Source organism: Aspergillus caelatus (assembly GCF_009193585.1).
Source record: "Aspergillus caelatus strain CBS 763.97 unplaced genomic scaffold BDV27scaffold_167, whole genome shotgun sequence".
NCBI lineage: Eukaryota > Fungi > Ascomycota > Eurotiomycetes > Eurotiales > Aspergillaceae > Aspergillus > Aspergillus caelatus.
The window spans coordinates 21,951-46,181 of NW_022475430.1; the positions used below are offsets into that span (position 1 = coordinate 21,951).

General features: G+C 48.9%; 8 protein-coding genes across 8 annotated transcripts; 3 read left to right on the forward strand and 5 right to left on the reverse strand.

Moving 5' to 3' along the window:
* Positions 1 to 357: 357 nt before the first annotated feature.
* On the reverse strand, positions 358 to 2,000 carry BDV27DRAFT_166757 (uncharacterized protein; the record flags this gene model as incomplete). Its single annotated transcript, XM_032074274.1, has 2 exons — positions 358 to 1,468; positions 1,527 to 2,000. 2 exons carry the CDS (start codon positions 1,998 to 2,000, stop codon positions 620 to 622), a joined length of 1,323 nt encoding a protein of 440 aa, XP_031924687.1. The 3' UTR covers positions 358 to 619.
* Positions 2,001 to 2,538: 538 nt separating this feature from the next.
* BDV27DRAFT_132782 (putative 2-hydroxychromene-2-carboxylate isomerase) lies at positions 2,539 to 4,173 on the forward strand. The gene is made up of 5 exons (XM_032067955.1): positions 2,539 to 2,677; positions 2,776 to 2,875; positions 2,942 to 3,225; positions 3,289 to 3,752; positions 3,810 to 4,173. Exons 1-4 carry the CDS (start codon positions 2,603 to 2,605, stop codon positions 3,490 to 3,492), a joined length of 663 nt encoding a protein of 220 aa, XP_031924688.1. The 5' UTR covers positions 2,539 to 2,602; the 3' UTR covers positions 3,493 to 3,752; positions 3,810 to 4,173.
* BDV27DRAFT_26848 (uncharacterized protein) lies at positions 3,562 to 4,173 on the reverse strand. Its single transcript, XM_032076173.1, has 2 exons — positions 3,810 to 4,173; positions 3,562 to 3,752 (listed from the first exon to the last, which is right to left on the reverse strand). Exons 1-2 carry the CDS (start codon positions 4,093 to 4,095, stop codon positions 3,631 to 3,633), a joined length of 408 nt encoding a protein of 135 aa, XP_031924689.1. The 5' UTR covers positions 4,096 to 4,173; the 3' UTR covers positions 3,562 to 3,630.
* A 602-nt stretch (positions 4,174 to 4,775) lies between these two features.
* Positions 4,776 to 7,372, forward strand: BDV27DRAFT_147680 (uncharacterized protein; the record flags this gene model as incomplete). Its single annotated transcript, XM_032070788.1, has 4 exons — positions 4,776 to 5,194; positions 5,270 to 5,421; positions 5,477 to 5,625; positions 6,251 to 7,372. 4 exons carry the CDS (start codon positions 4,776 to 4,778, stop codon positions 7,370 to 7,372), a joined length of 1,842 nt encoding a protein of 613 aa, XP_031924690.1.
* Positions 7,373 to 7,546: 174 nt separating this feature from the next.
* BDV27DRAFT_26869 (type III PLP-dependent enzyme) lies at positions 7,547 to 9,391 on the reverse strand. The gene is made up of 2 exons (XM_032076174.1): positions 8,944 to 9,391; positions 7,547 to 8,876 (listed from the first exon to the last, which is right to left on the reverse strand). Exons 1-2 carry the CDS (start codon positions 9,251 to 9,253, stop codon positions 7,837 to 7,839), a joined length of 1,350 nt encoding a protein of 449 aa, XP_031924691.1. The 5' UTR covers positions 9,254 to 9,391; the 3' UTR covers positions 7,547 to 7,836.
* Positions 9,392 to 12,300: 2,909 nt separating this feature from the next.
* Positions 12,301 to 18,965, reverse strand: BDV27DRAFT_147682 (MICOS complex subunit MIC60; the record flags this gene model as incomplete). The annotated part of the gene is made up of 7 exons (XM_032070789.1): positions 12,301 to 13,220; positions 13,251 to 13,364; positions 13,404 to 13,530; positions 13,561 to 16,068; positions 17,005 to 18,614; positions 18,673 to 18,784; positions 18,852 to 18,965. The coding sequence occupies 7 exons, from the start codon at positions 18,963 to 18,965 to the stop codon at positions 12,301 to 12,303; spliced, it is 5,505 nt and encodes a 1,834-aa protein (XP_031924692.1).
* Positions 18,966 to 19,399: 434 nt separating this feature from the next.
* On the reverse strand, positions 19,400 to 20,957 carry BDV27DRAFT_132789 (Rab family GTPase). Its single transcript, XM_032067956.1, has 5 exons — positions 20,727 to 20,957; positions 20,630 to 20,649; positions 20,548 to 20,574; positions 20,273 to 20,464; positions 19,400 to 20,202 (listed from the first exon to the last, which is right to left on the reverse strand). The coding sequence occupies exons 1-5, from the start codon at positions 20,794 to 20,796 to the stop codon at positions 19,855 to 19,857; spliced, it is 657 nt and encodes a 218-aa protein (XP_031924693.1). The 5' UTR covers positions 20,797 to 20,957; the 3' UTR covers positions 19,400 to 19,854.
* Positions 20,958 to 21,131: 174 nt separating this feature from the next.
* On the forward strand, positions 21,132 to 23,989 carry BDV27DRAFT_26907 (Sac domain-containing protein). The gene is made up of 3 exons (XM_032076176.1): positions 21,132 to 21,558; positions 21,615 to 23,347; positions 23,398 to 23,989. Exons 1-3 carry the CDS (start codon positions 21,351 to 21,353, stop codon positions 23,572 to 23,574), a joined length of 2,118 nt encoding a protein of 705 aa, XP_031924694.1. The 5' UTR covers positions 21,132 to 21,350; the 3' UTR covers positions 23,575 to 23,989.
* Positions 23,990 to 24,231: the final 242 nt, after the last annotated feature.

Sequence of the window (24,231 nt, forward strand, 5' to 3'; positions counted from 1 at the left end):
CAAAAGGATATTACAAACACTCTTTCGCAGTCGTACTTTGCTGCTACGGGATGACAGTATGTTTCGTATCCCGCTTCTACTTCTCACTTTTCTTTTGGGCCCTTTCCGCTCTGCTGTAACTGGCCGCCGGGATAATGCGCTCTCGTCATTTTTAACACATACATAATGGCTAACCATGGAGTAGTTATCGCTACTCGGTAGCTTACGGCACTCTTATAACTGCATATGTCTACGCCGATTTTGCGTAAATGCACTCGCACATCGGCTTTCAGCATTGGGCGCTTAGGTAAAGATTTATCATAGCAAAGAGACCTCGCTTACGAAAGATATAAAATACCCCTCAATAGTATATGAACTTGTTTTGGAAGGTCAACGTTTCACAACACAAGGTTCCATTCGTTTTTCCACAATTACAAATACTCTGCAACTTGAGACTAGGAATTAGTTCCTTGGTGCAATAAATTCCCCAAATCTATCCAAGCTGTCAATTTCCATGGTCTTTCGGGTATTTCGATGGCTTCTACCAAGACGTCCTAATCAGGCGCATCAAATTCTCGGTTGGTGGGAAACTACTCCTTCACCTTCTACCTAGATAGGTTCGAACTCTCCCTTCCGACATCTAGGTTTTTGAACTCCGGTTATGAGGCCGCAATCCTTTGATTTGATCGTGCTTCCAGATGCCTGACGCCTTTACATCGTTCCAAATCTTGTGTAGGGAAAAGCGACCTCTTGAGCGGATGGGCCGACGTCTCTGGCTCCCTACTCGTGAAAGGACTTGCTCAAGGGTAGAGTCAAGAGGTATAAAATCCGAATCACTGCTTAAGGATGTATTGTGAAAGGCATCATAGGCTATACCAGGTAACATGAGGCGATGCTTGGTCCCTTTGAAAATTTGCTTGCTAGCAGTGAGACTGTGAGAACGAGATGGAGGCATGACGGGCAACCCATTCCCAGGATATCTCGACTCGTTTGAACTACAACGAGCATCCCAGGAACATCTCCTTGAAAAGGCACTAAAGTTCGCCGCCAATGTCACTGCACAGAGAGGAAGGAAACCCAGACGGACAGAGTCGTTCATTGTTCCACTAGAAGGTTCACACGGAGGTATGAACGAAGCCTTGACACAAAGAGCCCACAGATCTGCATATATGCGACAAACAACGTAGACATCGCCGTCCACGATCGTGAATTCATCAGACTGTCGTTCGTGGTCAAGCAAAGTATACGAGGGATCGATGCAAATGACTAGTGACCCTTCTTGTAGAGCCCATCTCTCCCCAGCATCAAGCCGTATGTCCTTTTGGAATTTCAAGCGTGTGCAAAGACCTGGTTTCACTTGATGATAGGAACACTCTGATGGGCGAATGTTCGGCAAAGGCTCGTCTGAAGATAAAGGCCGGTCCAGCCAGCTGCTCGCAGTGATTGAAGTTGATTTGCGCCACTTTGGCTTGCAAGTTTCCCAGCCTACCTTTGAACGCAATCAATTAGTATGGCATACATTTCCCGAGTGCAATAACATCTCTCACTAGAAGTGGAACACCCGCTGATACTGACACACTAGCATCGATACTAGCAAGGGTATCCGCGGTGGCAGCTGTCACTTTGCAGAAGACGCCGTGGTCATGGTTTATTGACCAAGGGTTAGACCCACGTTCCTTATACAGGGCGTCCAGAGTCTTGCGGAGACTATCACTATCGCAACTACACTCTTCCTCGGATTTATAACACATTTTACAGCCTGCAAAGGCCGTAGCCTGATCCTCCGCCTGAGCCGAACTGGAGACCCAAACCGGAGGCCTATGGAAATAGACACCATGTCGTCGCCTTCGAGTCACAGAGTCCTGCAGGTATGCTGAGTCCGACCAGTCACTGAAATCCGCAAACAAATCATCAGAGGAATCTGAACTTGACGTATCCGCGTAACGCGCACCCACGGGATTTTGGTTCTTGTCCGTCCATGAGGCCGTGTCAGAGCTGCGCATGTTTGCGGATGCAGCCATATCATATACTAAAATAAGTCAGACGAGGAGAAGATATGCAACAAATATTATGTCTGCACTGTAACCTTGTAGTTCTTTGAATGGTTGAAAGCATTGAGCGTGTAGTTTCCATATGGATCTTGAGCGAGGCCATGGCTTGTTCGCAGCTTCCTTCGCATGTAAACAAACACTCGTAGACCCCCCAAGGAAGGTGCACTATACCTATCATTCCTATCAAGAGATCTATACTGTTACTGAGGACATCATATTTAAGTACCTTAGGACCCTCAAATCCTTGTCCCAAGGAAACGCTCAACCGGCCCATGTTAATTCAAAACACTAATCACGATAAATCCATAGCCCCAAATTATTTATCTCAGCCGCGCGTCACTCATTAACCATTGATCAGATACTATGAAGCCCAACATGACTGATAGAAAGGGTCCAAAATCCGAACCTCGGCATAGGCGACTAGCAGACAACCGACCAACCAATGACATCCCCTCCGGGTATAAAAAGGGCGGGGGCAGCAAGTCGACCTGCAGTTCCAGACCCTGAACTCCATCTCAATTAACCATATCAAGTTCCCAAGGCGTGCTTGAACGCTACCCACATTAAAAACCATGGCTGCACCCCGGATAACATTATATTTGGATATTGTTAGCCCATTCGGGTATATCGCCTTCCATGTATTGAGAGTATGTGTGCCATTATGGCAATACATTATAACACCCAAAGATCCATTTCCAACTAAGTCTATATGTATCTGGATGGAGCTGGCTGACACTATCGGAAGAACTCCCCTGTCTTCGCCAAGTGCAATGTCACCTATGTCCCCATCTTCCTGGGAGGATTGATGAATGCCTGCGGAAATACGCCTCCCGTGAAGATTAAGAGTGAGAGATCATCTCGGATACCATCTACCTTGACCATAACAGGACTAATATTGTTCTTAAATTTAGACAAGGATGTCTGGATCGGAAAGGAACGGCTCCGTTGGGCGCGTTACTTCTCCGTTCCCATGATCGAGAGCACCCCGGAAGGCTTCCCGCCGTTGACTTTGGCGACGGAACGCGCGCTCTGTGCCGTCTCGGTGAAGTCGCCGGGGAAGCTTATCCCGACTATCGAGGCCCTCTATCATTCATTCTGGGTGCAGGGGAATGCTAAGATCGGACAGGTCGAAGGGTTTACTCCGGTGCTCGAGAGTGTCTTGGGGAAAGATGGGACTCAGGAAATTCTGCAAGCTGTTCGTGAATTCTGGACTTCAACTTTGGTGGTATATTGTCACATGCTAATTGTTGATTCACAGATGAATCACGCAGAGGTCAAGGAACGTCTGAAGGCGAACACAGATCAAGCTTTTAAATCCGGTGCTTTTGGCATTCCTTGGTTTGAATGCACCAATACCAAGGGCGAGACGGAGGGTTTCTGGGGAATTGATCATCTCGGCCAAGCGGCAGACTTTTTGGGTCTGGATCGCGGTTCGGACAGGGGATTCAGAGCGGTTTTGTAGAGTCGCGTGGAATTGTGGGAGTTCAGGGAGCATATATTATCCACATGGGTGCACGTTTTACTTCATATTTGGCTGTTTCTCTTTCAATGCGGTTCTTCTGTGAGATTGACGTTACTCATAAAGTTGACACATAAGCCACTATCTTCTCCTTGGTAGACGAGCATCGCTTCTATTCTTTTCTCGGAGGAACTCGGCAATCTTCTCGTTGTCCATCTTGTCAATAAGGTCGATCTCGTCCTGGCTGGGTGAGGTATCAACTTCTTCAAAATATTGTTAGCCCAACAAAGTACTATTGGGGAGAGAATGAACGAACTCACCTTGGGTTTCGTTTTTACTTCCGGTAGCCATCGAGCGAACCTGCTCCCAAACGTTCTGCACGGACTCATTGGTGGCCGCAGTTGTGAGTTTGTTCTTAGCCTCGTTGATCGAATTTCCCGCGACACTAGCGATACTATTCGTGACATTCGTGAGTGAGCTCTCCGAAGCCGTGGAATCATTACGCGGCGCATCATAGGCCTGTCCTTGAGTCGCTGTAGTCGAGATTGTAGTGGACGCAGTAGACGCAGTATGGTCTGCAGTTGCAAAATTCTCGGTTGGCTCCATGACTAAAATCGCATCCACTCAAACCAAATATCAAAAAGTTTTATCTTGACATGACAGTCGGTGAAAAGTAAACATGAGGCTATTGTTATCTACTTAACCCCACCCCCCCCCCATTATCCCGCCGATGACATCAACAGCAAGAATGATATCATTGGAGCCAGCCCTACAAGGCTGGGCTACTCGCATGGAACCACATGGGTTCCCACGTTAGGAAACAATCACCTACGGAATATGCTAGGCAGCCATATTCTCTTCTTCATCTCCTGTCCGCAATTTGTTCAACCGTGGGGTGGAACAAGTGAAGTAATGGACGCGCAATGGATTGACTCGACGGCCGGCTATAGTCATTAATCCGAGACAGGCGGTGGGAAGTGACAGAATAGCATAGAGATTGTTTTCCCCTTTGGGTTAAGTGAGCAAGGGTTCCACTCGTCAGTCTCCGTTGCGGAGATCGAGTCTGTAAATCCGGCCTTTGCTGCATGATTGCTTTTATCTCCGCCTATGGGGGAACCAGACACACAACACAGTTCTGGAAACACCGTATCAACTGTAGGAAATGTGATATAAATACTGGAGCGGTACCTCTCTTCATGTACCTCATTTAGAACAATAACAATAAAGCCCCACTATTGCAATCACCAACTCCAACATAACATCCACCCCAGATAACCACCCTCAAAATGTCCTTCCCATACAAGCACTTCCTCCTCATCGGCGCAACCTCAGGTATCGGCAAAGCAATGGCCGACCGTCTCATCGAAAGCGGCGCCAAAGTAACAGCAGTAGGAAGACGTCAAGACCGACTAGACGAGTTCGTGCGCCAACACGGCGAAGATAAAGCGAGTGCAATCAACTTCGATATTAGCAAAACAGGACAAGCACCTCAGTTCGCCAAAGATGCGTTCACGAAGTACCCAGATATCGACTGCATTTTCCTCAATGCAGGCGTGCAACGTCGCTACAATCTGACGAGCCAGGAGACATTCAAGCTGGATGAGTTCCTTAGTGAAGTCCATGTCGATTTCACGAGTATTGTGACTCTTGCTCATGCTTTCTTGCCTTATCTTACGGCGAAGACGGAGCCTGTGAGCTTTATTTTGTGAGTTCTTCGAAAATTATATATGGCTTATATTGTTGGTGTGTGAACGAACAGGGGCTGATTTGATATACTAAGTACTGGGACAAACCTCGCCATTGTCCCAGCTTGCCCAATGCCGGCTTATTCGGCCGCAAAAGCGGCGTTGAATGCATTCATCCTTTGTTTTAGGGAGCAGCTCAAGTCGACAAATGTCAAGGTGATCGAGTTGTCTCCTCCCGCTGTGCAGAGTAAGTCTGATCAAATCATCACTTCTTTTCTAGTTTTAGACCAATATGCTCATAGGCGAACTCCACGACTACATGACACCTGAAGTGGGACGTAAGGTCGGGATGCCGTTGGATCAATTCATCGACGAGGCATTTGCTGGGTTCCAGGCTGGTAAGGATCAGGTTGTGGTTGGCAGTGTTGTAGACGAGAAGATGTTCTATGAGGTTCTCAACAAGCGACGGGATTTGTTTGAGAATTTGTCCAACTTGATGGGCTCGGCTTAGAATGTTAATACAGTAACCAGAGAGGACTACTATGTATATAACCATGCAGAACAGATATCTAGGAGCGCGCCGTGCGGGCCGGGATCTGTGATCTATAATATCGATAACGCAGTTCATACTAGTATAGAAATGTTATAGTTGCTCTGGGCGACGGCCGCGATGCTAAGATGACCATTTGCAAATATTGTAAGATGATGGGATAGATAGTGGATCTGATTTGAAGTTAAATGTTGAGGAATATTTATATCTATCGGCTGCTCCTTAACTAAAAATAACAAAGGTCTGGTTGCCACTCAGTAGAAGCAAGAGTACATATTAGGGCTTTTACCAATCGGGAATAGCGGCGCCCGCCGCATTGCCCCTCCGCCGCTTTTTATCGGAATCAAACCCATTCTTCCCGATCAACCCATGCATTCGCTACTTTTCTGTCTACAGTCTTTACCTCGGATGTTATAGAGTTAGACTTGTTTTCGCATCGCATATATATACTCACTACAAAAAAAAAAAAAAATAGACCTATAGACAAGAAACCCCATTCATTCCAACCGACCCATACGGTATAAAGCGAAAAATGTCCCCGATCCCTATCACTATCGTGACCGGCTTCCTGGGCTCAGGAAAAACCACCCTTCTCCTCAACCTAATCCCCCAACTCCCGCTGAACTACCGCCTGGCCCTTCTGAAAAATGAATTCGGTGACGTTGCGATCGACTCCCAACTAGCCTCGACACAATCCATCTCCGGCGTCCGCGAACTCCTGAACGGGTGTATCTGCTGTAACCTCGTCGGCCAACTCAGTGATGCGCTGAACCAGCTCCGTGAGGAGGTCAAACCGGATCGTATTGTGATCGAGACCAGTGGGAGCGCGTTCCCCGCGACATTAGCGATGGAGGTGAATCGTCTGGAGCGCGAACAGCCAGGCAGCTTTGTGCTGGATGGTGTGATCAGTGTGATTGACGTGGAGAACTGGGAGGGATATGAAGATACATCGTATACGGCAAAATTGCAGGCAAAGTACACGGATTTGATCATTTTCAACAAGTGGGAGAAGGTGTCGGAGAGACGGTTCGATCTTTGCCTAGATCGCGTGGGAGATCTGGAGGTGCAAACGCCGTATGTGAAGTCGGATAAGGGAAAGGTGGACAAGGATGTGCTGTTGGGGATTGATGGGGCTTTGTTTGCGAAGGATGATGGGGCTGGACTTACCGACGGGCATCATGATCATGACCATGATCATGGACATAAGCATGATCATCAGTCCGAGGTGGAGGTGCTTTCTGTCACGCTGAAGTCCGCCCAGCCTGAGCAGGCAGTTGATGTATCTGCCCTAGAGCAGTTGCTGCTCTCTGCGCCCAAGGATGAAGTCTATCGGATTAAAGGTATCATGCGTTGCTCTACACAATCGCCCCCGGCTGAATCGTCGGATGCCCTGGCCGAACCCAGACCCGCTGCGTCCCATGACGGAACGACCAGGCATTATATCCTCAACTGGGCCTTTGGTCGTTGGACCTTCACACCCTCCGAAGTTGTTGCAGAAACGGCTGACCCAGGCGTGGCTGCTCGCATCACATTCATTTTGGCCCGGTACGAGTCCGGAAAATGGAAGAAGAAGCTGGAAGCCGGTGGCTTGGTCCAGATTGGAGAGGGAAATGAAGGGGCGGAGCTGGTTGTTGAGCGACTTGTCTAGACGGCTGTGGTATCTTCCTCTCTTTTTGATTTTGAAGTGGAGCTGGCTTCTGCGACGCTGACGACTGTCATTGAACATAATATGAAATGGGATGGGTGATGCACATGGTGATCATGAACGGGTATCATGGATAGACCACGAGTTACAAAAGAGAAAGAAATAGAAATCTATATGGATAAAATAGACACGAAACGATGCGCCCTTTGTCTATATCCAAGGCATTGGTGAACGACTAAATCTATGCAAATCCAAAAGTTGGAAGGGCAGATGAGGGTCTATACAGTATAAAACTCAATTCAAATCCCGAAATCTACTTCGTCAAACACAATGTAAACAAAAAAGCTGCAGTCAGGACAACACAAACAAGTTTCCAAGAAACAGCTCTGTACTCTCCTCCACATCAACAACCCACAAAACAACGAGTGTAGACACAGAGCCAAAAAAAAAAAAAAAATTACTAAGTACTAGTACTCGAGGAGAGCAGAAGCACCGGCTTCGCTCGAGATGTAGATCACCTCGTGATTGTCGGAGAAGCCGTTGAAACGGGTGGCGCTACACTTGGTATAGGCCCCCATCTCCTCGAAGAACAGCCAGTCACCGACGTCCAACAGGCCAGGTAAAGTGATCCGTTGGCTGATTACGTCGATGCCATCACAAGTGGGTCCCCAGATAGAGTAGGCGATGCCATTCGAAGTCGCAGCATTCGAGGCATTCGCACAGGTCAGAATCTGAGCCACCGGATGCTGGTGGTCAAAGATGATGTTGGAGAAGTTCCCATAGACCCCATCGTTCAGGTAGATCATGTATGCATCGTTGGCCGGGTTCTCGGGGTCTCGCACGTCGCGACGGGCGATCACATTGGCGGCCAGAGTGAATGCGGTCGCCACGTAGTAGCGACCAGGCTCCGCGATGACACGAATATGAGGTGGGAAATACGTGTCCAATGCCTCACTCAGGACACCAGCAAACTTTTCAAAAGTGTCTCCGGTAAAGCCGCCACCGACATCCAAGGTGTGCAATTCGTGACCAATTTCAGCAGCCTGGTCAAACACCATCCGGGCATCCTGGACCGCCTTGACGAAAGCAGTCGGGTCTTCCGCGCCCGAGCCGACGTGGAAGCTGACGCCAACCACCTTCAGCTCGAGCTCGTGGGCCAACTCCAGGAGTTGGCGGGCGATGTCCAGAGATGCGCCGAACTTCATGCTCAGGCGGCATAAACTGGTGGAGTCATCGGTCAGGATGCGCAGATAGAGCTCCGCATCAGGGAAGCAGGCCTTGATCTTGTACAGCTCGTCGGCATTGTCGAAGGTCATCTGCTTCACGCCCATCTGAGCGGCGTAGCGCAGGTAGGACTTGGTCTTGCAGGGCTGCGCATAGATGATGCGGCTGGGGTCAACGCCCGTGTCAAGAGCCATGTCGATCTCGGCCTTCGATGCACAGTCGAAGCCGTTACCAAGCTTGGCCATCAGGCGGAGAATCTCCGGGTCCGGGTTGCACTTGACCGCTAATATGACCGTTAGCCTTGCACGTTCATACTCCAAACGCGTGGTCGGCACTAGATCCAAACCTACCATAGAAAGGCCTGACGCGGCTCAAGTTCATTTTCCAGCGTAGATGCTGTCGGTAGACCTCGCCCATGTCCGCCACATAGAACGCATCCTCGTCTCCAGGGGCGCAACGGTCGGTATTGACTTCACCGGCGCGTTTCTTTAACACGTCCAAGACGAGATCCTTGGCCGCCAACCTGGATTGCGAGAGATCATCCCCTCCATTGTTGCTGATTTGACTCAAATTATGGTTATAATTAAAGTCGGATTTGTCTTGACTATGTTTAGTCATGCATATCTCAGCAGGGATACACGCAGTCGGTGCCATAACCATGTGCGCTGCGACGATGCACAAAGGTGAAAAGTAAAAAGATTAAAAAAAAAGTTTTGAGTTACGCGACTGCGTGTTAAGGAGGGCGAAAACTTTCGCAACCGTAGTTGACTGGACCAAGCCTCCTAGACCCTTCCTCCTCAAGAGGAAGAACCTTCAGAGAAGTCCTATGCGGCAGCTCAGGGGGCGAGGGGATGAATTGCGAGGGCGTCAATGGGTTAATAAATGGCGCGCCGGACGAGAACACACGAGGGGAAACCAGCAGGAGGTGGTATGTTGTTAAGAGTGCCGCGGGGACGTCGAGGATAGACAATTTGACGGAAACGTACGAACGAGGCTCCGGGAGCCGTGGTGAGCTAGAGCCTTTGGAATTGAGGTGATTCCAAAGGCCAGTCGTAGGTGCGACGGAAAATCAGGTAATAGGCGGAACAGTGTCGGCCTAGAAAATGGGGACCTGACGCAACAGAACCAAAACCAGCGGTCAGCAAGGTTGGAAACGAAGCTCTGACCCTCAACTGGAGTGAGAGATTTAATGACGCGGGGAGAAGAAAAGGGGAAGAGGTCGTGAAGTGCAGAGTTTTTTCATGCTGGACGACCCGGGGCGTTCGGTGGAAGCGCACTTAGGGCAAAGGGCTCACACCGTCAGGCAGAAATTGGCAGGGGAGGGGTGGAAATCATTCCAGATCAGGAAGAGACTGAGCGTCGGCAAGGATGGTATCGGCATGCTCAAAGGGGAAAAAAACACTCACCTGAAAAAGCAATTGGGGTATGATGGAGGGAGGGAGGGAGGGAGAGAGAGAGAGTCGAGCAAAGAAGAGAGGCTTTTTTTTTATTCGGTCACCCAAGCTGAAGAAGGATGATGACTGATGATTGAATCAACGTTGGTTCTCGTGGGGTGCTTACGGCATCTCCCGAAGAAAACTTGACCACCCCTCTTGATTTAAAGGGTATCCATACCGTCCCGTAAGTTTTCCGCTAGTAGCCACCGCAGCGTCACATCCTGTATGTATGTAATAATGTATCATGCTAGGCCCATCCATGTCGGTTCCTGCTGTTCCAGCTTCGCCCCTGCAGGTCTGGACGTAGTCGATCCTCCCGGTTGGTGGGATTGCTTGGATCCATGGACATCCCCTCCTTTCCCCCCCAAAAATAAACATAAATAAAGAGAATAAAAATGAGAAACAGAATTTAACCTTTGGCCAGATTTTTGATCAAGGATAGTCGAATATTTCCCTCATTGCCAACCACAAAACCTCTGGGGTCTGACTCCGAGTCCGGATTTTAGGCAGACCATCATAGATCATCTTCTCTCTTCATTTGAGTTTCCGTGGACGTCGGGTCAGGAATTCATGCATATCATGAGGAACGTAGTGAACTTTATCAATCCGAGTTAACCCCCTTTCATCCATGCCTGCATCATTCTCAGCTCCATTGTCGAAGCCGATATCTTGCCTGCGCCTCGGGTATAGAAACGGTTCCGCGATGTAATAGATTATATTCCGTGTTCGATCATTGGTTGATCTGGTGATCCATCTGAAATGTATTACCTCCGGAGCTTCTCACGGGAGCTCCATCTACGAATCCACCTGGAGGGGCACATCGGCATGTCACGTGGTCTGTAGTTCCCTGCCATCAGCGACTCTACGTGACATGACGACTACTGTTCAAACTGTCGTCATTGGAGTAACATCTACAATTTGCTCTTCTTTATATGTACGCCCAATCTTTGAGATCACCAAAAACATAAAAATGGTAAGTTGTATCCTAATCAGCCTTTACCATTCTAGATTCCGATTGTGTAAATCACACTTTAGGGTAAATACTATGACTCAGCCACACCTTTCCTTTGTAGACTTGTTTCTTTTCCTTTTTTTTTTTTTCCTTTTCTCTTTTGTAGTTCTCTGGTTCCACTTAGATGTGATCAGGTGTCGTACTACGGATGGTCTCACTTCTTGGAAGAGATAATTCAGAGGTTTTAATGCGTCGTATCTAATAGTGAACTTCAATACACCAGACTACTCCAGAATCTACTTCACTGAGTTCCAACTGGTTCTTCGTTCACGTATAAGGGATTGCTCCTATAAATGCCATAGCCAGGTCAACCAAAATGACTACATGGGCTCGAGCGGAGAAAATTACACCAGATACGCATGTTTGGGATGGATGACGGGCAAATAGAAACGGGTGAGCTCAATCTGGAAGGTTGGAGATTATCTCGTAGCGCTAGAAAAGCATAAGTACTTAACGAGGACCATTATACGATGTTCATATCTATCTCCTTGCTACTTCAGTACATGAAAACCAACTACTACTGACCACCTGCCAACTCCTTTTTCGCATTTAATATGCATAATTGGTCATACGGAGATTCCAGCTATCCATATATCCATTGATGATATCGAATTACCCTCGTGACAAGAAAGCGAGTAAGGACGAATGACCAGCGTATCTCCGTTGCCTGTTGACCAGTTACTTTCTGCCCATTATCATTGACCGACTCTTGGGAAACATGGATCTATGAAAGACTTTTGATCGGGAAAAAGGTTCTTTACTAGTGCCATACAATGACCCATTGGTTAATCTCGACCATTGTTTCGGAATGGCTTTATTGTTGATGTCAACGTGCCTTGCAAGCATGATGCTGTCTCTCGGTATTTGTATTTATGCCAGATTTCGGTCACTGTCGGGATGGAAAGTTACAATAAGGATTCTTTGGCTATAAGATGGTTTTATGTCTCTCAGTGACTGGTGACTCCCTAAGGAGAAAGACTGTGTGGTAGCCTTGTTACCGCCGATGAAGTATTAAGACCGCCCATGTGCGGTATAGTAGCATATTCTATGAATGCCCGCAAAGGGGTACGCACAAAAGCTCTTGGATTAAAACAAAGTGAGTAAATATGTACTAAAACATGGGGTGAGAAAAAAAGGTAGTTGCGGTCACGATGAGCAAAGCAGTCTCAAGGAAAGGGGTATATAGAGATGGATTGAAGAAAAATGAAAATAGTAAGATAAAAAAGGAACGAAAAATCTTCAGATAGTAAGAAGACCCATCACAGCCAGAGTACCCACCTAACACCAGATATTACTCCTCGGAAAACACCGCGTAAAAGCTTGAAAGCCATGACAATCAACCATACCCACCACAATATTCCAACAAGGGCCCATTCGAGCATCACAAATCCGGTACGTCGTATCCAGCGTAACCGGCGATGTCGCCTCCGAATTCCTTTGTCGAGCGTGTCGCTCAGCTGTTTCACCGCGAGGGTGCTGGTCGTATTGAGCTGAATGCTCAAATCTTCCGCATCTTGTGCGGCAGCCCGCACACGTGGATTGAGCGAATTGTTGACGAGATCTTCAAGTTCGCCGAGGTGAGATCTCAGAGCTGACGTTTTAGCATCAGGATAACTATCCATCGATCGCGTGAAGAGCTCCTCCGACTTCTCAAACCTCCTTACTAAGGCTTGAACAGCAAGATCGAACTCATGCGACCGGGGCACCTCCGGAACTGGCATGTCGGAGCCAAACGCGCGTCGAAGAAACTCAGGCGGAGGACTTCGTACAGTATGAGCCCGGCGAGTGATCTCTCGCGCCTTGATACCTGAAGAGAGAAGGAGCGCACGGGTACGTTCGACTTCTCGTTTTGCCGGGACTCCGGATTCTATCGAGGTAGAAACACTGCGCTCAGAGATACTCCAGCTTCTGGACTGGCTGGATGACGTGGAACGCCTTTCGTGGGAGGACGGTTCATGTGATGCCTTTGCTTGTGCAAGGCCCGTGATCGGGGGCCGAGTGAGACTGTATGGCACAGATGGATCCTTTATTCGGCCTTTCTTAATTTGTTCTCGGATAGTATGTAGCTCAGGGCCAAAAGTTGGAACCTTCTCGGGTTTCTTGCGGGCATCGGGCCTCTTCTGCTTAGATATCAATAGAGCTTCGTCTTTGCTTTCGGTATCCCTCGTGCTCTTCATCTCTGACTCCGAAGAAGCCTTTTGAGGACTACCCAAATCAGATCTTCTATGGCCCTCAGATTGATCGCCCTGGCGGGGGGGAGATGGAAAGGGTGACGGCGCAGATAGGTAATTTTTCCCAGATGCTTTCTCTGACTCCCCACGAGCTGCCAGACTGAAGTCCTCAGAGAATGTCGGGAGACGACGTAATGGGGTCTTGAGATCAGGGGCCCTATCACCTTTTGATTCTTCGGCATCGGTTAGGATATTCTCCTCGTCGGACGTGACGTGTGATTCAAAAGAAGATTGTCGCGAATGGGCCAAGGAATCTTTCTTTAGAATAAGACCACCCATTTTTGACACTTCATTACCAACCTTTTCAGCGATCTTCCCAGGGCCTTTGAAGATGCCACGGAGTTTGGACTCATGCTGTGCCAGCCCTTTCCGTACTTGCTGGCTCGACCTTACCCGGCCATCTTGATGCGTAGAGGGAATTTGATTTGGAAGTGGGCTCGGTTCCAGTCTACCAGTGCGAGGCAAACCCTCTGAGTATTCCGATAAACTGTTGATACGTAGTACCTCTGATTCTAGGGAACTATTGTCGACGGCATCTTTAGGTCGCGAGTTGCTCTTGCTTCTCTCCCGGCGAGGGATGATGGCACGTGGGAACCGTCCTTTCGACGGGGATGGTGACCGGCTTGATGGAGGCGATAAATTGGATGCAATACTCGGAAAGAAAGTGGGTTGAATAGGCGTGAGTGGCGCTCTTCCATCGGCTGTCAATGAGGATGTCAAACGGTCATAGCGGTCATCCACACTTGGCGCTGAGGATATAGACTCCCTTTGTTCTTGGGATTTAGTACGGTCCGAAGCTTTCCAAGGTCGTTGAAAGCTAGAGCTCTGTGGCGACATATTTTTCATTTCTAGAGAACTCTCTTCATCTAGTGGGGCGGCATATCTTTTTGTTCTTGATGGGTCGGGCCTTTGAGAAGTAGACCTCTTAGGGGATACCATACACTCTTCCTGGTATTTCCAATATTGCTTGTCATCTCGGCTTGACGCGCTTGAAGAGCTGCTTGATCGCCTTCGTAATTTGTGTCTTCCACCACTGCTGCGAACGATATGAGAAGGACCTTGAAATCTATGCCGCCGTCTCCCCCGTCCAATCCGTTTGAACTCGGGTGTCAGCCCAGGGTGAGCGTCCGATAAAGAAGTGCGGGAGGTCGGCTGGTCTGTGTCTACCGACTCCCGCCTGGATGGGAGCTCTTCTTGAATGCTCCTAGTTTTGATTTTGAGGGCATCGGATGGGATCAACATTACGGGATCGGGGTATAGATTATTCCCATCTTTATCGATAAGCTTGCTTTTATTTTGTATATCCTCAACCCACGCGATATCAGCCAAAAGTTCTGGTGGGGAGATCATCCAATCAGATTTTGGTCTGCGAGCCTTTACGCTGCTCGCACGACTGGCTCGCCTCAGACTGGAGGAAGGAGAGGCTGCGATAATCTCATCATCCTCCGGTTCTTTATGTGACAAGTCCTTCGAGCCTTGATGGAAAGGTGGGAGCTTCAAGCATTCGAAAGAGCTATGATCTTGTTGATTGTACTGGTCCCTGATTAAGTCGACCCATTCATGAACTTTGCCGACATTAGTCCAGCCTTCTGCTTCCGTATCGATGGGACATCGCTCGCGGAATCTAACTTTGCGGTTCCGGATAGATTGAAGAGGGTTGTACGAGCGACCTGGAACGGGGACGCCAGCACCAGCTGAAGTAGAATCTGGGTCCGCGTGTGCCTCGTACGGTTTCAGAGGAGGAAGCGAAGGAAGCAATCGGAGATATTCTGAGAAGAGCTCGAAATGGCACCGGGCCTTCTCAGCTCGAGCAAGCGTGCCGTCCGAAAATACGTGTGGCAGGGAGTTTGAATTGGCAGAATCGGGCAGCAGATTTAAGACAGAAGACGGTGCATGCACGGCGTGGTCCACATGTGAGGCGCCCAAAAGCTTCGAGCGATCATCAACGGGCATCTGACTAAAGCTGCGTTGAGGATAAGGGCCGTCATTTTGACTGCCCAGTGCAATAGGTGCACGGCTTTCACTAGGTGAAACAGAAGGCTGACCTGCAGACGCGGTCCATCCTCCTCCCGCAACGCGGCCGGAAGGCACTCGACCATGAGTATTTACTCTTCTAGATTCGCTCAAATTCAAGGCCAGATTGACGATTTGCAATGAGTCCCTATCCAGGCCCAGGGGAGCCTCGCTTCTGGCTTCCGTAGTTTGTGACGGATCAAGTACTGCATCTTGTCGTGAATGTAACGGACCAGAGGTTTCTTGGGAAACTTTTCTCTCCGGGGCCGCTGCTGGAGATTCCTTAGTTGACTCTTTTTGGCGGCTCCAAGGAAATCGCGATCGCTTCTTGGGTACCACAATCTCCGAATCGGGGGGTGTTCCACGCTTCTCCCTTCGCTCCGATTCCGAGTGATGAGCGCGATGATAACTATGTCGGAGGCTACTTGATCTGGGTAGGAATGAAGAGTCCAGTAAGAAACCTCCTGAGCTGTGTGTTCGTCGAGATCCTCGGCCACCCTTATCCCCGTCGCGGGAGCTGCTACCGAGTGTGCTGCCTTCCAGCTCCCCACTCTCTCGTCCTTCGCTCATTCGCAGGCTCCTTTGCCGGCCGGGTTTGTCGTTGGATTCAAATCGACGAGAAGAGCGCCACGAGCCAGATCTAACCGGTTTCTCTTCCACTCTGGGGAGAGGATTTGGTGGCGTAGGCGATGCATCGGTCCTCTGCGACATCAGAGCCAAAGCGGAGTGTTGTTCGGTCCCGGGCGATAGAAAAAGGGGGGGTATGTGACGGTGATCGAGGGACTCATGAGGACCGTCAAGGTCAATACCGATGGCTTATCATATTCTATTAAAGGGAACCTGGCGACACGATGAAGTTGAAGGATTTGAAGGCCCCTTTCATTGTCGAGGTAAATAGTGACGATCACTTTTAAGTTGTACGGAGTACAGTACTGTATTGTTATCTACCCCATACCTTTCCGTGACGACGGATTCCTGTAACGGGTATAGTGCGTCCACTCTGAGGAAGTGCCGCCTTCAGGCAGCTGATTTACTCCGAAGTAGTAAAGTAGTAATTCCTCTTGGGAACACTTTCTTAGCATGGCTGAATGCTACCTAGTAACATTTCTCTCTCATCTGTAGAAGTGCCTAACCAGGAATCTTTAGTTCTACATACAAAACAGCCGCCATTCTATCTTTCACTCATAATGACTGACACCGCTATCGATGCCTATATAGACAACTTGGCTAGGTATGATGATTGAAGTAGCTTACTATGACAGACGAGGAAACTGTCCCCACAGTTGAACTATGACACTGGGAGAAGATGGTGTGGTGGTGGTGAAATATCATGGATTTGGGGTGGAGAGCACCACTTACTACCCACGCATGCATGTTCTCTTCACTCGTCACCATTATTCTAGAGTAGTAGTCTCAGCTTGTCGGACATGCAAGTATAAGCTTGACAAACATCGTTGCGTACGGGCCTGTAGATAAACACAGTGACGAGACAAAGGGAAGGGTCTAGTATTGAGGTCTAACGACGCAAGAGAACAACTAGAGGTACAGGTGCTGTGAATAGAAGGCAAGAAAATTACAGGAAACAAGGAATCGACGTTATATATTGATCTATTCAACTCTCAGGCACTGAAGACGAGCCTCAGTTTCAATGACCTGCCAAATCAATGAGTTAGCTTGGAATTGTTAAGGAGGAATGACTTTTATGTTTAGGAACCATACCTCTAGAGCTTGCTTCACTTCCAGGACTCTGCGCACGTCTCCGAGCCAATCCTTGCTCAGAATCTTTGCCCACCCCTTCAGGCTGTTCATCTCACGTGCAGCGGCATCAAGGTCACCCTCTTCCAGGAGGCTTTCGGTGCGAACAAGGACACTCTCAACATCATCGCTGTGGGCAGCAGGGTCCTTCTTGAACATGACCTTGCTCAAGACGAGGCTGGCAGCGTGGCTAGCAATGCCCGCATCCTCAGGTAGAAGGCTTGCCTTGCGAACCTCATCAGCGACGCGGCGGAAACGCTCAATGATTTGAGACTTTGAGGGAATGCCATGCTGGTATGCGGTAGGATTGATAGATGCAATCGCAGCCTCAACCACAGGATCTTCCGCAGCGAGTTCCTTCACAGCAACAAGCTCTCGAACAAATGGACGAGGGGCCGAGGAGCGCTCAAGGACGGAGCGGACTGCATCCACAGCGACTTGAAGTTGCTGGGTCTTCAGGTTAGTATCGATCACATCCTTCCAACTGCTAGTAAGCTTTTCCAGCTCGCTAACGTTGGCGGTCAGTTCGTTGAGCTTGCTAAGACGGCCCTCACGCTCTCGCTCGACAAGATCCTTCACCTCGTGGAGGTACTTGCGATTGAGTTCAATGGCTTGTTCAACCAATTCATTCTGAAGACGCTGTTCAGCAACTTCTTGAGCTCTCTGAAGCTCTGTCTGGATCTTCTCTTGGTAAGCAAAAGCCAATTTCTCCCGCTCCGACTCAAATTCCTCCCGGAACTGGGCAGCATCAGCAGCGCGCGACTCCTCAAACCGGCGGATAAGCTCGCGAGCAGACTCGTCGAAAGTGGCATGGGCTTTGGTGATCTCCTCCTGCGCTGCGCGACGGGCTTCTTCTCTGACCGCGATGATCTTCTCCCCAATCTTCTGGAGCTCCTCCTTGGCTTTGGCAACAGGCGTAGAGTACTTGCCAGAGTTCTCGTCGGCACTAATAACAGTGATGATGTCGTTGAAAGTCTTCACCAACTCTTGCACAATGGCTTCATCTCCCTCATTGACCTGAGCGAACTCCAAGGTTGTCACAGCAGGCAGTGCTGGTTGTCTAGGTTCCTCGGCGTTCTTATCACTGCTCTTGGGTGCCTGATCCTTAGCGGCCTTGTCACTCTTAGCCTTCTCGACGGCGGCGGTCTTATGTTCAGGCTTAGCACTCTCGGTCTTGATTTGGGCTTCGTCACCCTTGACAGCACTCATATGGGGGCCTTTTTGAGAAAGATCGCTTCCAGAACCCTGCTCCTCTGCAGCCTTCGAAGTAAGACCACTCTCTCTTGGGATTGTAACCTTCCTGCTCTCATCCTTGTGTCCAGAGATGCGGGCCTGACCCTTCAGAGTGTTCGGGAAACGACGATAGAAGTCCCGTTCCTCGAAGTAGAGAACAGCCTCTTCGCCATATGGAATGTATTCCGTAAAGAAATCATGGAAATTGTCGGACTTCAATGCAAGGAAGACACCTCCACCGTAGGCGAAACCAGATGTGAGAATCAGGTAGAGAAGGAATCTTCGGAAGCGTCCCGTTTTACGAGCCGGGGCGGTTGGGGGCGGTGGAGGAGTCTGAGAATCTGCGCATACTTTAGCAACGGAGGAGTCGATGTATTCAATTGACGATAGGAATCGAACCTTGCTCACTAGGCGATGGCTTGGGAACAGTCTCCGGGGGAATGGGTGTTTCGGATGATGGGGAGACAGGGGTAGGGGCACTGGTAGGAGGTTTGGCATCGGCGAAGAATCTCTGGATGGGAAAAAATGTAAGTCAGTTGGTGTCGTGCAAGACAAGAGTGCACATGGCATCGTCATACCTGACCAGAGAGCCGGTTGCTAGCCCCAGCTCTAGACAGCCATTGCGAAGCCGTCCGTTGGCGAACGGAAGACAACAGCAGCTGCCGACCCGGTGCAACAGAAGAGCGCAGCATGACGAGCCGCACTACTGTGAAGTAAACGCTGAAGGCGGGTTCTGTTGAAGGGGGGATGTTGGCGAGAGTGAAAACGCGGACCGGAATTGGGATGATGCTTTTACGAACCGCTCCGATCGTGCACCGCCGCAGAACCTGTGGCTGGTGACCTCGGGAACCGTCGCACCGCCCACAGGAGTTGCCCGGGGCAGAATATTCTCCGTGGAACTACTATGTCCAAAGACCTACTTTGCACTTGGAGCTACGTGACCATTGATATATGCAAAAAGATAACACATGGTTATGAACTTCCCGTCAAGAATTTAAAGAAAAAGTTATTATATAGGAATAGCATACGGACGATCCCACGACGACCGAAAATAAGGGGAAGAGATGTAACATGAATTCAGCCCAACAGGAAGACATGGATACAGACGCCGAGAACAATAAAGCTGAAGAAATAAAAATAAAATAAAATAAGGGCAACTGATATGTAAAGGAAAAGCACAAAGCGCAGGCACAGTCCTGCTGCATAATGTCTAGAAAGCCAGATCCAACTAGACCTTTGCACGATATCCGACTCCCTTCTCACTAAGTAGCTACAATCGAATATCATGGCCGGAAAAAATGAAAGAGAAATGGTGACTGAGATCAGCGAAGCAATCGCATTCGGTCCCACAGCGACGACTGAATCCTCACATAATTCCTCTGGGTCATGCCCATGATCATCACGACACCGATAGATAATTAAGCATTCTGGTTTAAGTTATTGGTAGTGGCCCATAAGAGTCTCATAGATAACCTTGAAGACGTGCACCTTCCGTATCTAAAAATAATTGAAAAAGACGGGGGGAAAGAATGCGAACATGAGAGATACAGCGAGACAAAGGCGATAGCTTGTGGTTAAAATTTAGCATTGGCAGGAGTTGGCGCCCTGAGTGCCAGGGGCCTCTGGGCGCAAGTCCACACCCGGACGGGGGTTTGTGCGCAAGTTTCGAGGCCCGGCTTGATCGAGAGGAAGTTTTTTCGCAATTGCTGTAAACAGTTCCCGTACGTTCGAGGAAGTCTTCGCTGATGTCTCAAAGAAAAGCAAGCCAGCTTCACGTGCATAGGCCTCGGCATCTGCGGTTGGGATAGCTCTCTTGTCTGGGTTCTCTGTAACAAGGTCAAGCTTATTACCCGCAAGGGCGATGACAATGTTCTCGTTCGCTTGGCGTTGTAACTCTTTCACCCACGACTTGGCCTTATCCAGCGACGACTATACGACGATTGCTACGTTAGTAATTCATTGCTTCAACAAGAGCCGAGAGTCATGACCGGGGTCGTACAGCTTGTGTGATGTCGTAAACAACTACTGCGCAGTTGGCGTTTCTGTAGTACATCGGAGCTAGCGACTTGTATCTCTCCTGACCGGCGGTATCCCATATTTCGAACTTGACCGTCGTGCTTTCGTCCAGGGAAATGGTTTGTGTTAAGAAGGCAGCGCCAATTGTCGACTCCCGGTAGTCATCGAATTGATCCTTGAACAAGTAAGCGACGTCGAGCCCCCAACTAGAACCGGATATCTTAAATATCGGAAAGAATTCATTAGCTCTAAACCTACCTTGACAAATCTCAATACTAGCGAACTCTGTAATGAAAGACGTCAGCGACCGTCAAAATAACCAAAGCGAAGATAGGCCAACTTTTCCAACAGCGGATTCTCCTAGAAGGGGGGAAACGATATGTCAGCTTCTCTGATACTGGTAACGCAGTAGAGAATATTCAAAAGAAATAGCTAACCAAGCAAGACAAGTTTGAACTGAGCGAATCTGGCACCAGGACGGGCGCCTGCTGCGGCTCTGGAGGCCATGATTTCTATAGTCGGAAGAGTAACGTTGTAAATAGGTAGAGTGGCAGGAAATAAAAACCGTACACAGATGGACCGTGAGAATAAAAAGCGCTAAACGTGGAAGATTCCTTTCGACGGGAAGGTTGGACTGAAGACGGGATCGGATGCTGGGAGGAGGTTTGATGGCGGCCTGCCGGTAAGGTAAGGGTAGATGACGAAGGGATTCAGCCACACCTGGCCCAAGCCGACTGGCCGTTCTGCGGGGCGGTGTGGCGGCTTGGCTTAACCTATGTTGGCGGCAATTGGCAGGTATTATTATCACCACATGCTGCGTTCAGAGTTACAATACACAACACCCTAGGCTTCCTGAAAGATCGTCATTCCTGCTCCTGACAATCAATTTCTCTGCCTGAACCTTCTTTCTTTCCAACCATGCGGTGATTTTTTCCTTATATCCACCCACCCCACGTTCTTTAGTTTAGTTTTCATATTCCTTCCTATCTACTTCGTCTGTATTGTTGTTATCATCATCTTTCCTTTCCCCCCCTTGTCTAGATAGTGAGCTGTTGCCAACAATGGCTGCTACTCTCCTTCCGTTCCGCGATATCAACCTCCACGCCTCCTCCTCTCATTACGCTTTTACCTCACCCTCTTCACCGAGTGCTCCCACGCTTGTCGTTGACCGCCCAACAGGCGACTTACGATTGCATGATGGCACCCTTCCTGGTGCTAAGCGCATTTCCAGTATCGCCGGTATACTGGGCATGATCAAGTTGAAACTGGGTATGTCTGGTTGTAAACCTCGGCTATTAGCCTGACTTCTAATGTGACTTGCGCAGACAAATATATCATCGTAATCACCAAAGCGCTGCCTATGGGTCGACTACGCGGGCATATGGTATACAAAGTTGCAGGAACTGAGTTCTTACCCCTTCGTGAACGCCCGCTACATGACAATGATGAGGACACGTATCTGGCGCTGCTAAAAGAGCTCCTCCGCACGGGACCGATGTATTTTTCTTATGCCTTGGACCTCACCAACAGTTTCCAGCGTCAGTCGCAAAGCGATGCTAGCCTGCCGATGTGGAAGCGAGCCGATGACCGGTTCTTTTGGAACCGCTTCATTCAATCCGATCTCATAGACTTTAGCCTCGGAGGGCATGATACAACGAGCGTACGCTATGGACCCCAGCCTGGGGTTGATCCTTATATTCTTCCTGTAATGTATGGAATGTTACGCATCACTCCGGCAAAGGTCAAGTCGACTACATTTACCTTTGCTCTCATTACAAGAAGATCTAGACACCGCGCTGGGACAAGATATTTCTCACGTGGCATAGATGAACAAGGCCACGTTTCAAATTACAACGAAACTGAGCAGATTGTGATCCTGAACGATGCGACTGGTGGGCTATCGGGTTTTGCTGGAGGGCAGTCCATGAAAGAAAAAACTGGAGATTCGGGCCAGGACCTTCAGGTCATGGCTTACGTGCAGACTCGCGGTAGTGTCCCCGTATTTTGGGCCGAAGTTAACAACCTCAAGTATACTCCCAAACTCCAGGTTCGTGGGGTGGAGACGGCCGTTGATGCTGCACGAAAGCATTTTGCTGAGCAGATCCGGTTGTATGGCGAAAACTACTTGGTCAACCTTGTAAACCAGAAAGGGAGGGAGGAGCGGGTCAAGGATGCGTATGAGCAGCTCGTACGCATTTTAGTCTCTCCATCGACCGAGAGTACAGAGGTCGACGCGGTATCATCCGAGAAGATACATGCCCTTGAGCCAGGTCAAAGGCAAAAGGAATTGGACCGTCTCCACTACATCTATTTCGATTTTCACAACGAAACAAAGGGGTTGCAATGGCACCGCGCGGAATTGCTGATGGACCGTTTAATTGATGGTCTTACGCGAGGCGGTTATTTCCGTGGTGTAGAGGATCCTGGTGTGCCTGGTGGACAGCTGGATATACGATCTTCACAAACTAGCGTTGTTCGTACCAACTGTATGGACTGCTTGGACCGGACGAACGTAGTGCAGAGTATGCTTGGGCGCTGGGCGGTAACACGTCAGCTCACTGACGCAGGGATCCTACGTCAAGGTGAAGCTGCAAATGACGACCGGGACTTTGAGGATCTGTTCCGTAACATCTGGGCCGATAATGCAGACGTTGTCTCTAAATCGTACTCAGGCACCGGAGCACTGAAGACCGATTTCACCCGCACTGGCCAGCGTACTCGCGCTGGCATGCTTCAAGACTTGAACAATTCCATCACGCGATACGTGAAAAATAACCTCTTGGATGGCCCCAGGCAAGATGGGTTTGATGTCTTCTTGGGCACCTACCTTCCTCCGAATTCAACACTTGGCAACCTTCAACTTTTCCTAGACCGCCGACCCCTCATTATCCAGTCCATTCCTTATATCCTTGCTGCTGGTGTCTTCATGGTTCTAATTTCAATATTTACGAGGCGTTTGCCTGATGCTGCCGTGTGGCCTTTGCGTCTGTTCGTCATATTCTGGCTGGTGGTCTCTGCCTGGTGTGCGCGCTTCATACTTGGGCACGGGATGCTCTACGTTAGTTCCTTGCCAATTGGTTATATATGCTCCACGCTAACAAGTTGCAGGTGAACTGGCCCAAATTGAATACACCAGCTGCTGGATCCGAAGGGTATCAAGATGCGATGATCAAGGCCCGATCGGATCCTATTGTTGGGCACTTTCTTCCTTCCAGAAGGCACCAGAGGGGCTATAGCAATGCTCGACTTGGCTTTCTGGAAGAAGGGAAAACCAGGATTGAATAGTTTCTTACTCAGGCTGCTCTCATTGCCGAGTTCCTTTACATGCTATATGGTACGTGTCCGGTACACAGTTTCCCTCTTTACCTACTTTGATGTTGTGGGGTTGTGAATAGTACCACATCTATATGCGCTATCTTCTAGCCTCTCCTTGCTTTCTTTCTTATGGGATTCATATATTTTCAAGTTATCCTTCTAGCCTTAATAGCATGATCTTTCTTTGACCGTATAGATTTATTCTTATTCATATCTTGTTTTACCTTTCTTCCCTACTGCTTCCTTTGCCTTCTTCCTCCTTTCCGTTGACTTTGCAAGACTTTGCATGCACCTTTAAGAAATTTACATCGTATAAAGTGATGATGATAGAAATCGTCATATTACTAAACCCATACAAATACACATAAACTTATGATCTTTAAGAGTTGGGAAGTTACTAGTACCACCTTAGGCATTTATAGATACATTACTCCGTACAGAGTACTAGTAGTTAATATGAGTAGACTCCGTCGCTCACGTAAGCATACATGTTAATTTGGGCTGAATTTCGGAAATGCGACGAGGAACCCCTCGTGACTTAGCTCATAGAATTGTCACGTCATACATTTTCTTTATCTTCATGAGGGGGTTTCGCATACACACTCTCTATAACTATAATTCTATCCG